We start from the raw sequence: 13995 nt of genomic DNA, 5'->3' as shown, positions 1-13995 counted from the left end.
TGGGATAGCTATTTGATACTGGTACTGGATAGGTGAACTGGTGTTGAGATGCCCAGATCTGCGACTCTCTTCCGAGGAAGAACTGGTTGAAGAGGTGATACCAAAGATAGTCTTGGCTGTAACAGCCATGAAATAAATGGTTGTTGTTTAGGATCCTGAAGGAAATGAAGAAAAAGATTGGCAGGGTACAGATCCTGGACACCAGACTAGTGGATGTTGATGTATTCTTTATTTATGCAAGGTGCTGCACTTGTGCTGGGACAAGTTCAGATATCAGTACAGGCTGGGGGATAAATGGATGGAAAGCAGCCATGCTGAGAAGCATTTGGAGGAGATGCAGGATGAGAGGCTTCAGGGGAGCCAGTAGTATCATGGACTGCGTCAAAAACAGCATGGCCAGCAGGTCAAGGAAAGTGATGCTGTCTCTCTGCTCTGGTGAGATCCCATTTGAAGTGGCATCAACCTGACAGACTTCTATGATAAATTGACAGGATTTGTGGTCTAGTAAAGAACAATGAATGTAATTTGCCTTGACTTTAATAAGTCTTTTGGCATGATCTCACCCAGCAGGAAAAAAAGCCAGTTGAGTGGTCAGACTCAGTGGGCCATGGTTAATGGCTTGTACTCTGCTCAGAGGTCACCAAGGGACTGGAAGGGTCTGTATTGTGATCATTCGTGTTCCGCAGCCGTATCAATACCTGGAGGGAGCAGTGGAAGTGTGCAGTCCTAAGATCTGCAGAAGACAGAATTGGGGAAAGTGCTCAATGCAGTCAAGGGCAATGCTGCCACCCAGTGGGACCTAGGCAGGCAAGAGGAATGGGCTAATGGGAACTTTGTAAAACTAACCAAAGTCAATGTCTGTCTTGTAGTGTATTTTATGTGGTCTGAGTTTTGAGTAGAAGGATCTAATGACCTCCCTCTATATGCAGACTACACCTCTGTTAATACAGCACAGGGTGCTGATGGCAACTTCTGGTGCCAGTCACTGCTGACTCAATCACGTCCTGCTAACATGTCTGCCCACATTTTCAAGTCCTCCACAGAGCTGCTCCCTCTGAGCCAGTCAGGTCACAGCGTATCTTTGCTATGGGTTCATCCTCCTCACATGTTGGACTTAAAAATTAGTCTTGAATTTCACAAAGTTTTCATTAGCCCCTTCCTCTTGCCTGTCCAGGCCTCCTGGATTTCAAGAGGGCTTTCAAATGTTTAACCCAGTTTTGTGCCATCTGTAAACTTGACAAGAGTATACTGTCACCTCTTCCAGGACATGGTCCTGGAAAATGTCAAACACTGGGTCACTAGCAAATACAGTCCAAAGAACAGCAGATAAAGCATATACAAGAAGGAGCTTAACTAATAAGAACTGCCCATGTGGGAAATCTTACTGGGTTTCTTTGCATTTATGCATCATTCATTTGCATTTATGAATGACAACATGTGAAGTACTGTTTGGTTGCTGCTATATCCTAATGTGGCAAGTATGAGTCTGATTTTGTTCAAGGTTCTTAAAGACAATGTGGGGAAGTTAGAGCAAGTTGTATAAGAAGACCCAATAGTTTCCAAGACAACTCTTCAAATTACCACGTGTTCTTAGAGGCTCCGGGTAGCCAGTAATTTTCGTGATAAGGAAGTGTGTTGTGGTTATTTGCTACAGGAAAATACAGATGCAAGATAGTGTTTAAACTCTTCTGCTGACTGTGAAATATTTTTTTTACATGAAAAACTAGCAAAATATTTAACAGGGTGCCTGAGGTTTCATGCATCATGCTTATAAAGGAAGTCTTGGGCTCACCAGCCCCATAAAGACTTCCCTCACATTCTTGAGGTTGCATGGGACTGCAAAAAGTAAGGGACGATAGCTTTGAAAGAGGACAGTTTCCACTTGCCTTTTCTCTTCCATTCCCTTGTGTTTCTCCATTGGCTGGACAGTAGATTAGATGAGAATTTAATACACTTTGTGAAAACTGGGAAACAAAAGCTGCTTTATTCAGCTCAATTTGGCTTAGTCTGAGGTCACTGCAGACTGTTACTGAATATTACTGCCTATGGCTGGACCTTCTGTTGCCACACTGTGCAGCAAGTTCTCTGGTCACCCCCTCTTCTGCACAAGCAGCAATACCTATGCTTTACCTGATCTGTAAAAATGCAAAGATTCTCCTTGCTGTTTTGGCATGGATAGTGTGGTTACCAGTGTTGGAGGCAAGCAGTCTACTGCTTTAGACAGTTACTTTTTCCACAGAAGAGGTGAGTTTTATGTAGGTTTGAACAAAGTCCTCAAACATATAAGCTACCTCACATTTACAAGAGTTATGCTTGCTGTTACTTGCAGGAATGATTTTTTAAGGTTCACTCTGTTGAGTGCTGCCCACTGGATGTGCCTTAGATTACTGCCAGTTGAAGGCAGTGGAGGCTATGACAGTGAATATTCCTATATATCCTGTGAAGAGTAATGTTTGCTTTCCTGAAAAGTACATCTTCATGTGCAGCTGTCTTGATCAGAGAAAGACTTCAGCAAGGCAGGTCTGCAGAGGGTGATTTTTCATTTTGTAGATTCTGATTGATTAGAGAATGCCATCACTTCCTTTGTAGCAAGAGGTAGAATTAAGAGCTGTACGTACTATGACTAAGGATGGCATAGCCAAGTAGTTAGGGCCAGGACTCTTGAGTTAAACACCATGCTGAGAGGCAGAATTGAAACCATGGGATTAAATCAGCAGACTTAAGTTAGTCAGACTCAAGGCTGGCATGAAGAACTTCAGACATAATGTTTTGAAGCATCAGGCAGGAAACAAATGCTTCAGCTGCCCTCTAGTCTCCTGGAAAACCACCTTCATTTCCAGAAGAAAAGAAGTGACATGTGCCAGATGTACGCGAGACTTTGCATTAGTAAATTAACAGGGCTATAACACTCAGGCTTGTGCTGCCTTCTTTAATTGCCTGACATGCACACAGAATGCCAAATTATGTTCGCTAAAGGAAATTGAATGCAGATTATGCTTTGCAGCTCTTTGCACTATTGGCTAGCTGGTACCTATCATGCTGAACATCAGGAACTCACTCCACAAGAGGTGAAAGGGCTGCTACTTGTGTAGTTCAGGTGCATGCCAGAGAAAGTCTGCAAAGTTGTGACAGTGGGGTAAGCTGTTGACCTTTTTCTAGCATTGTGTCTTGGACTTGTCACTCTTCTTTCTGAGACCTCATTTACGGTAGATTTTGAATTGGAAATAGTTGCAAAGGACTGTGGCTGGTTTTATGTCCTCACATAGGGACAAATGAACCTTTTAAAAAAGGAACAATTCACCACCACTATGTCATGTGGATGTAGTGCAGCAATGCAGTCAGTTACTGTAGATGCACATACACATATGTGTATACTTGGAACTGAGTAGTTAAGGATAAATCTAGACTGTATAGGTGTGGTGTAAAGCACAGTGACCCACTGCAGGAGTGAATTGACTAGGATCTTCTTCCTGCCATTCAGTGTGTTAGCATCCATTGAATGGGGATTTGTTCTTGGCTGTTGTAGGAGCACAGAAACAAAGTTAAGATGGGAAGTAGTCAATGTAATGTCATTATTTAATCCCCATGTGCCCCCCCCCATTACACCCGGAAAACCCCCAACCCCACAAGCCTAAAGCAAAAAGGTCCTGGGTTTATTATTGCGGTATATATTTGGTTCAGTTATGATACTCATTGCTAGAGGAAGAATGAAAGCAAATGCAAACTTCTGACAAGTTCTTCGACTGTCTTCTTTCTTCCTTTGTTTCTACCTGCTAGCCTTGCTTGGCTGTTGAGCTGCAGAAAGAAGGTTTGCTCTGTTAGATAAAGTATTGGTTTGATTTCAATCCCCATCTGTTTTTTGGCACACCATGTCCCGCCTTCCCCTCCACTCCTGCCTTTTCCCTCATTTGTAATAAACGTAACATGATAACTACATGGTACATATCTTATCCTCAGTCCTTGTTCATTTGCTCTGGTATCTTGATGTCCTGTCTTTGTCATCCTACCTATCAGAGCATAGATAGCCAAGTTTTCTTGGGATTCTCTTGGCTTTGCATCATCAGTTATTACACGTGGTGCTAATAATGAAAAGGTGGTGGGGTCGATCCCTGTACAGACCAGACCATTAACTTTAAGAATTCAACTCAATGATCCTTGTGGATCCCTTCCAGCTGGGAATATTCTGTGATTTCTGTGATCTTCCCCAGTTGCACATACCATGGTGAGCTGCAGGTGAAGGCAGCTTAGACCCTGTAGCTCCATTCTGTGAGAAGACTGCAGTTTATGGGATAAGCATTAGTTCATATAACCCTTTTCCTGACCCTTTATTCTTTCTTGAATAGAGAAACCACAGTAGTGGCAATGTTATTATCTGCTGGTTTCTGTATTGAACATAAGCAGCCTAGAGTGCCACAGTTGGTTTAGACTTAGCATCTGCTTGCCCTCTCCTTTCAGGGTGGTTTCCACCAGAAATGTTTTGATACCAATGTCATCTGGAATCAAGAACAGTGAGACTTGTGTAGACCCTTTTGAAGGATTTTGGACAGGTTATTTACCGCTGTGACATACTTGGTTTACTCCTCTTTTGCTCATCTGTACAGTAACAAAAGAGCTAATGATTAAATGGAGTTTGTTGTGGAGGTATTGACTTGTGTCCTGCCCCTAGAACAGCCTTTGCTAGAACTGTAGATAGCAGCTATAGATTTTCTCCAAGGCTGCATGTAAATCCTACACTGCCACAAGCAGTATGGTGTGTACTTGAAGGTTTTTTTGATGACCAGTAGCCTGGTCTGCTTTGACGCTGTCTCACCTCTACCCCCGGAGACACATGGTAAACGATGTTTTCAGACCCAGACTTCAATGCAGGCAGTCTTTTCTCTGGTTTTAGCAATAGTGACAGAACTTTTTAAATAATTGCCTTACCAAAGTTCAGTTGGTAATCAAAGAGGGTAGAGACAGAGTGCTGGATTTGCTTTTCTCCATTTGGAAAGTCTTTTTCAGATGTTTCTCCTGTTCTCAATAAAGAGAACAGTATTTGCTGATGCACATTTGCTGAGAGTGAGCTGGGTTCACCAGAGTGTTCCAGCTGCTCTGCAGTGCTCTGGAAATGCAAACCAGCTGCAGGTCTGGTTTAACTCAAGCCAGGTTTGTGGCTGGTTTGCATCACTGAAGCAGTGTAAAGTACCTGAAGCATGCCAGCTAATCTGGCCTATTGGTGAACCATTATAAATGACTTGTTTTTCTTCTTGTTCTTTACATGTAACTTTATTTATAGTCAAAGCCCATGGAAATAGTGTAGATTGTATCATTAAGATAAACTTTGTGTTCTAAACTGAGGTCTATAAAATTAGAGTGTTTTTTTAAGCCAGAACTTTTTCTTCTTAACTGAAATAAATTTATCAAATTACACATTGCTCCTCTTTACTTCTCTGTTATAGATTTCTTTTAAGATGCTGCTTCTTATTATTATTAGATCAAATAATGGTAAGTCTGAGACGTAAAAGAGTAGGCTTTATAAGTTTCATTTTTCAAAAGGCGTGCTCAGCTTTTATTCTATATGCATTGAACTTTTTTCTAGTTTATTGAGAATGTATGCAATAGTTGTATCATTATCACTATTGTCTGAAATTTACTGGTTAGAAAATACTTGGGAGATTTTGAGACAGGAAGGAAATTGGCCAACCATGATTTTTCTTCTGTTTATAGTAAATTATAGAACTGAAATAATAGTTATCTACCTTCAATAGTATGAGGAGTGTTCAAAACATGTCATAAATATTAATCACCAATTATATTATTCCATATGTAATAATTTTTTATAACCATCTCTTTTTCTGAGGCTATTATAGTGTTGAATGTGTGATGTGTGTTCTTAAAACAGTATAATACAACAGAAGAATGATGGAAGTGTCATTACAGCTATGCTGATCTACACTTTTTTCAGAATCCAGAATGATTTCTTTTCACCTAGAAATTTTTTGTATAATGAATATGATATGATTGAAAAAACCCACTTTCTGGATAATCATATTGGCATTCAAGTCAGAAATTGTATTTCTCTGATCAGCTGTATATTGAAAGAAAACATGTCAGAATTTGCAAAGTTTTTCTAGACTTCCAGGCAAAGTGCCGAAGAATTAATTACTGCCTCATATTAATTAAGATAACAATGCAAAGCCCTTCATTAGAAGCATAGGAAAAGTTCTTCCTTGGTCCTTGGAGAGAATATTATATGCAAGCCCTGTTGTGTGGGTTGCAAGGTGTCACTGGAATTTATATGCATTACTTGTCTAATTGCAGTAAATGTAGCATGTCCAGATAGGTTTAAAAGTTGGATGGCTGTTTGTTACTTGCTGGAAATCACTTGAAACCTTGCTACTCAGAGGCAGCTGTTCACAGGTCCTTCACCTCTCCCCAGAGATAGCTGGAAGACTCTGTTGTTGGACCCTGTCTTTTATGGCAGAAGCAGTAAACATGACAGGTTGTTTGGGAGCCATCTGTTTTAAAATGGTTGCTGCTTTGTATGCAGTAATGAACTTGAGATCAGTTTTCTGTCTGTCTTCATAGTAACAGCCTTGTTTGGTGTCACAACAGGTGGAAGTTGATGGGATGAAACTAAATGTGACCAGCGAGTGGAACCTGGCTTCACCCTTGTTGTCTGTCACCATTGATGGCACTCAGAGGACTATACAGGTAATCTAACCAAAGGCTCTTTGGGCATACAAATAATACTGAAACATGGGGGCTAAACTTGCTGCATCATAAAAATTATGTGATATTGTACAAACAGCAGAATGTTTCTACTTTGACACAAATTCGCTCCACTGAAGCTCTGGATGCACTCAAAGTTATTTATCTAGAATTTTGAGTATCTTGCCTTTAAAGAGAAGTTCCTTATTTAGAAAGAAGTTTACCGCAGCTTATAGGCTGTCTTTATTTAGTGGCTTGTGAGGAGACAGAATTTCTTAATCGTGTAAAAAATAAGAAATGGTTTACTGCAAAAAACAAACCAAAAAATCTCATCAACCGAAGCAAAACCAAAAAAACTCCTTCCTAACCTAACCCACAACAAAACCCCACATGGAAACCTACACTAAAATTTTGAATGGTGTGAGTGATACACTTTTGGGCCTTTGCAGTTTGAAAGTCACAGGGCACATGTCCCATGTAGCATATATTTTTATACTTACAAGAAATATGATCAGTTCCATGACTTGAGAAGATAAACATAGAAAACATCCCAAACTAGGTTGGCTCTAAGAAAAGAGGACTGAAAAGCTTTAAGTGGTTGTATTTTCTTTCCTTCAGAACTCCACACACCAGAAAATGCTTTTCTAAATGTAATCTCAGTCAGGACTTATATACGTGTTGACATATCATTTATTTAGAAATATCTATTGATCCTGGCAATAATGAAAAAAAAATCAAAACATACTGAAAGTATTTTTCTGCATACAATGGTATCTATTTCCTGTACATTTATCAGTGATACAATGGTCAGATTTCTCATAATTTAGAATGTGTGAATTTAGTTTTTTCATTTATACTCCTGGTAAAATTACCCTTACCAACTGGAAATACTATATTTGTTTTGATTGAATTTAAAAGACTGCAACTTGAAAATAAAAAATTACTATATCTTTCAAGGTTAGTATTGCCTGAGAGTGAAATTTTCATTATGTTCCCAAGTAAATTCTGGATTTAAGTTCTGCAGATTTCTTGAGAGGTTTTTGCCAGCTTCAAGGAGTGAGTATATCTAGAATAATTTTCTATTTTTCTGTGTGTCTTTCTTTTTTACTGTTTTAATACTGGCCCATTTTTGTGCCATTTTACAAAGTACATTCCTAATTTTGAACAGGAAAAATACCAATGTATGAATCTATAAAACCTGCCTAGGTGAAAAGCATTACATTTAGAATGGATAACTGTTCACAAGACCTCATTGCTAACTATATTACTATATGAGTCGATATATAAGTAAAAGTAGTAACACCATTTAGCTAAAAATAGTTGAATTGGCACATAAAATTAGTTTCAAAATTAATGATCATATGATCTGAAGAAGCTTTTTTCTAGGAGCTGAGCCAGCAGTAGTGTTACTTGCACTCCCAGAGTATGACAAAACCCTATGAAGTACTGCAGATCTAGCCACAGCAACATGCAATGAGCTGACTGCATGGTATCTAGCCAACAGAATGTGGAATAAGCACATATGTTGTTTCCTTCTCAGATTTTATCTGCCTTTGCTTTTAGCAAGGAAACTGAGTAGCTTGAGAAGTTATTAATCTTTTAGTGTATATATGTAAATTTATGGGAACCTTAAACTTGACCTCTGATAGTCACTCACTGGAATCAAAATTGCTTTTTTGGTTATGTATTTCTGCAGACTTGCCCCACTGCAAGAACCAAATTAGACATGTGTGTTCCTCTAGGTCAATTTGTCTCCAAAAGCAATTGACCCCTGAGTCTTGAAGCATCTTCTTTCTGCAAAACTTAGCCCTAGAGCCATTTAAGCAACAAATATGGATGAATTGAATAATTCCAGCTGTGCTGTATTAATTTTCAGCCAATCTAATTTTTCTTCATACTTGGTTTAATTCTTCTAAATTTGCTCAACCAAATATAATCTTTGTGTATGTTTTATTTCTTTGAAGGTTTGATTTATGCACCTTTGGCTCAGCCCTGCAGTCTGGCCACATTCTAGCAAAGCACTTAAGCATAGAAACAGGGAATAAATAATTTTAAAATGTTTTGGTTTGAAATATATTTATGTAAATTATAGTCTAGGCATTCAAATTTTTGCATATCTGTTGCATGTTTAAAAATAAGTTATTAAGCACACTTCTTTATTTTCACTCCTCTGCTAAAGGCTCAATGAGAATTGGAGCAAAGCAGAACACCAACTCTGCTGCAGAGTTATGAAGGGCCTTTGAGTTTAAAACCCACATTTTCTAGAGTATGGGACCTGAGTGCCTGAGGAGAAGTATATGCCCTGGTCACAGTCTGTCTAGGGCATACCAGGGCACAGCAAGGATGTGTGGCAGCCCCCCTCCTCCTGCTTTTGTTTCCTGTGTGAGGAAGCCCATCTGTGTGCAGCAGATGGGAGCTGCAGAGTGCCTGGCCAGGTCCCCAGATGAGAGGGGACCAGAACCCTGGGGTACACTGCAGGTCCTGTGGCTGCAGCATAAGGGCTCTGAAATCATTGTGCTGCTTTGGGTTCCTGTGAAATCCATAGGATGTTATACAAAGCGATGACGTGGTGAAAACTTGGGATCATTTGAGCAGGAGATTTCTGAGGTACAGTCTCCAGGGAATGGCGGGTGTGGGCATTTCTTGTAGCACTCAGATTTTATCATGGGAGATTTTTTGTGGCTGTTTTTAATAGTTCCTCAGTTAATCCCGGTTTCTCAGCATTTTCTCTACTTACGACTAAACTCTACCTCTGATTTGTTGAGGCTTGACCTACATCCTGGTGTAGGATTTTGTTCACCAAGCAAATGACTTTTTTTGTACAGAAATACTTCACCAAAATGGCTTTTCATACTTGTTTCAAAAAATGTTAGTGACTTAGAATTTGGCTTACACCTAGCTATGTTATGAATTTGGACTTGGCCTTTGCTGAAAATCAAAGAACTATAGAAAATATAGTTCCAATACACCTTCCTCAGATTTGAGTGGATTGGGTTTTATTAATTGCAAATGCATGTTTAAAATACTCATATATATAAAACAGGATTTGAATATGTTATCACCTTTTAGGAAATATTTAGAATAAAAATTAATAATGAATCCTGTGAAGAGTAAGTGGAAAAGTGGAGGTTGATTTGAATTGGGGAAAGGAAAAATAAGAATTCCAGTGGAAACTGGGAGGGAGAATGGTGGCTCAGTATGGTGTCTTGGAAAGCAATGACAGTTGAAAGAAAGACAACAGGCATATTTTGGGATGATTAGGGCATTTTTACTTCTCTGTTTCTCCTCCTATGTACAAGTAAACTAGATTTCATTGAGCCCTGTGCCTGCAGAAGTTGTCTAGGACCTGTTCTGTCTCCCAGTGTGAACTGGGGAACAGGTGGAAGGAAGGAATAAACTGTCTTTTTCTCTAGAGTTTGAACATCTTTTATTCCTTATGGGAACTAGACTCTAAGGGGACCTCAAGATAAATCAAGGAATCCATGCAGTCTATCAAATGGGCTTCAACCTAACTGCAGCTCTGTTCTTACTAGTCAGGTTGCAAGTGTGTGTCTTCTGCTGGACACTGCACAGGAAGACCAGATATCCACAGGGTGAGCAGGTTGCTCAAGGAAAAAGTGCTTCTAGGAGGAGATCTTCAAAGCAACAGCTACTTGTGTTTGGGCAAGTTCTCAAAAAACACCCCTCCAACCTATCAGATTTTGAGGCTGCTCTATGGCAATGCTACATGGACAAATTTTACAATTACTTACTGCTGTTGATTCCTGTGCTTCATTGATCCCACCATCAAATACTCACCTCATCCTTAAATACCTTTTACTTGCAGATAGTTCCCTGTAGCAAAAACATGCTGATCCAGAACCACAGAATGCTTTAGTCTGAATTGTTTGTCACCATCTTTGCCAATACTTTTCTACCCCTTAGTTCCATCATATGTACCCAGCCTTTTCACTGCCAAGGTGTTGGGCTCACAGCTCTGCTCTCTTGCTGTTATGAAACCTTCTACCTCTAAAGGTAGTGTAGGCATTCTGCCTAGACCCTAGAAGGTTTTTTGTGGCTTTTTGCACCTTCAGCAAAGCAATTTTACAGTAGCACTGGTGATACTTCCTTTTTTGTATTTCCTGGCTTCCAGAGAATTAGTCTCTGATGAACTGAAGCTCTGTAGGATGTAGAGAGAACTCAACTGGACAAGGTCCTGGGCAGTTCAGTACCACTTGGACATTAGCCTTGCTTTGAACAGGGAATATGACTACCTGATTTTCAGCGGTCCCTTCCAGCATAACTGTTCTGTGTCTGTTGGGCATCCCAAACTCTACAGTGAAGAGGTCTTTATCAGTCACTGTAAGGTGTAATTAAGAGTGTAATGGAGTTGCTAAACAAGAACATGATCCTGTAAAGATGAAATCATCAGTCTCAAGCTTCAAGTGCTTTTGTGAATGAAATAGATGAAGATTTATCAGGGGACCTTTCTCTACTTAGTGTTAAAGGGATTCTGGTGATGGCATCACTTATTTTTTCATTTAATTTATTTATTGCATCAACAATTGCAGCAGGAGTAGTATATTCTGTATCCTGGGGTATGACAAATATAAGTGCTTCTCTGATACAATGTTTCTTTAGATTATTATTTTGGTCTATAATAACAGAAAAAATGAGAATGCTGTAGGTTATGAAATCTTTGTTCCGGGGAAATGTCTGACAGGAGAACAAAGCCTTTGCCCAAGTATTCATTTCCTACAACTCTTTAGAGACTTTTTTCATATGTGTAATTTTTTTACTTTTATAAGAAAAATTACCTTTTTGTCATGTTGCTGTTTTGAGATCTCAGATGTAATCTGTGATAATGACAGGATACATTATATAGGTTTTCAATCTAAAGTACCATTACCTCAGAACACTTATTTTCTTAACTCCTGGAAATTATTTTGGGAAGGTTTAGTGAGCAGTGTTCATGACTGCTTGACAGTCCATTTTTTAGTGCTGTGCAATTACTGCACATACTCTGCTGTTGTCCTTTAACCATGATTTCAAAATTACTCTTGCTAGGTTGTCTCCAGAAGAAGGACTCAGAATGATGTGCAGACATTTGGTTATCCTATACCCACATACTGTACTTCTGGGTTAGAGAAAATGCAGTGTGAGCCCCAGCACGGAATTCCTGATGGCCAACATTGGTTAACCTGTAGCTCACTGCCTGTTTTTTTTTTTTGCAGCCTGTTCCATTTATTGGTAACCTAGCCAAATCTAGTATAGACTTCTTGCCCATGGTTCAAGTGCAGAATATCTGAATGGAAGGGAAAAATTAAAGGGAATAAAAGCTACAGCTAGAAGAACTACCTTTATCAATTCTTTAATGAAAATGATTATACTTTGTTTCTCATTCATAAAGGAAAGGAGTGATCAACTGATATGTTCCATCAATCCCTCTGAAATGGGATTAGTTTTATTCTGTCTTACTTGAGATGTTAATCAAGTAACATTAGTTGTCATGGTATCTTATGCCCTTTTTATTTCCTCTTGGAGCTATACATTTTCAAGACAAACAATATTCAGGATGAATGACTATGAGGATTCTGTATGTGTCCAAGGACCAAAGCATTCAATCGCTGACAAACATAGTTTTATGATCTCTAAACCCTGAAAGATGAGAAAGGTTTCTCTTGATCATGGTAACACATTCAGAGAGCAAAGGGGAAGGAAGAGGAGGGACATAAGAGTGAGAAAGGACTATGGATCCTGTCAGGAATTTTTCTCAGGGCAGTCACAGACATTATCAGATCTTGAATCACATGGCAGCATTTTGACTGCATAATTCCCCCCTTACAGAAGCAAGATGTATCATGGCATGCCAAAACAAGGGTAAAGCTTCCAGAAGTTCTAGGCATGTTGTGATTTAATGTTGTAACAGCAAAACTTTAGAAGTTCACCCAGAAGACTAAATGCCTAATTATTGTATTGTTGTAAATATTGAGTTGAAGTAAATGGCCTTTAGATTAATTCTTTACCAACACCAAACAAACAGTATTTTCTGTGGAATTTTTTTGTTTGTTTGTTTGCTTGTTTTGTTTTTGTTTTTTGTGGGTTTTTTGTTGTTGGGGAGGATGGGATTGTGTGGTTTTTTGTTTGTTTATCTTGTTTTGATTTTTATTTTTTTGTTAGTTTTAAGACCTGTCATCTACTTCTTTGTAACACCTACCCGTCTCAGAGGATTAAAGAAACACATGAACATACTTAGAAGGCTCTCTCTGTATAGGTAGTAGCATACCTGAAGTGGTTTTAGTAGTAAAAAAAAATTTTGCAATAAAGAAGTAACAAGTAACAGTCACATTGGATGACATAAAGAATCACATAAAGAAATATTGGGAAGGATCTGTGTTTCTATTTTTCTGTTTATGGGAGGACAGAAATTCCCAAATCATCTACTGCAGTTGAATCCCAGGCATTAAGAGAACTCTTAAAAAGTAGTGATACAGTGCCTCAGCCTCTTAGAAACTGCACCTGCACAATTACCTGTGTGGATTGATGCCCTGTAAGCCACTCACCCTGTATTTAACATCTATATTTGTACTGTTTGGGAACAGATTCTATTTCGTCCCTGGAAAGGGACTGAGGTAGCTTGCACCAGGTGCCAGGGGAGGCCAGAATTTCAGCATTCTGGTAGGATTCCTTCTAATGGGAAAGACTACTTCAGCACAGTGCCACTAACATCACTCTTAGGTATCTTTCACAAGTCAAAACACTTCACATAAAGCACTTGATTATCTCTTTCCCCACTGGATGATTGCTGCCCTTGTAAGAACCCCGGGAAATGTGGGCATGCCCTAAGGAAGAACAACTCACTGAGCCTTTATTTACTAAAAAGTGTAAACTGAAGCTGGTAATGGCTAAGGGTAGAGCAGTGCACAAAATCAAGATAACTTCCCATCTGTAAGGGGAGGACTAACTTCCGTGCTCTAAGGGGAGAAAATGATGGCACCACCAGTGCAGAATGTTTAATTGTGAAAAAGTTGGGTCATTCCTGAAGTGGAAAGGCTTGTGAGGGTGAACAGGTCTGAGCATGCAATGCAATATAGACAGACTCCAGCATAATACAAATCTTGGTCACATTGATAGTCTGGGATTACATCCCTCAGCTGGGATTTTGCATGGTGGAAAGGCAGTGCTGAAATGAAGTTCTGCTTTCTAGAAGGAGAGAGAAAAGGAGACTGATAAGATTAAATTAATCACCCCTTTTTGTTAAGGGGATGACTTAAAGGTTTCACAGCTATGTCTGCAGCCTTTTCCTCCCTTCTGACCTAACCGTGG

The 13995-nt window shown here is 39.3% G+C and overlaps 1 protein-coding gene across 9 annotated transcripts in view; it reads left to right on the top strand.

The window, feature by feature from the left end:
• Positions 1-13995, top strand: part of PCCA (propionyl-CoA carboxylase subunit alpha) — a 300758-nt gene that overhangs the window by 222385 nt on the left and 64378 nt on the right. For all 9 annotated transcript variants that reach the window (XM_086880805.1, XM_086880804.1, XM_086880807.1 and 6 more), the window contains one exon: positions 6595-6693. In XM_086880805.1, coding sequence (XP_086736931.1) covers positions 6595-6693 — 99 coding nt within the window. The remainder of the gene's footprint in view (positions 1-6594; positions 6694-13995) is intronic.

This window comes from Cyanistes caeruleus, chromosome 3 (genome assembly GCF_971803275.1).
Source record: "Cyanistes caeruleus chromosome 3, bCyaCae1.hap1.1, whole genome shotgun sequence".
Lineage (NCBI taxonomy): Eukaryota > Metazoa > Chordata > Aves > Passeriformes > Paridae > Cyanistes > Cyanistes caeruleus.
Note: the sequence above shows the minus strand (reverse complement) of the source record. Positions and strands in the feature narration are given on the sequence as shown.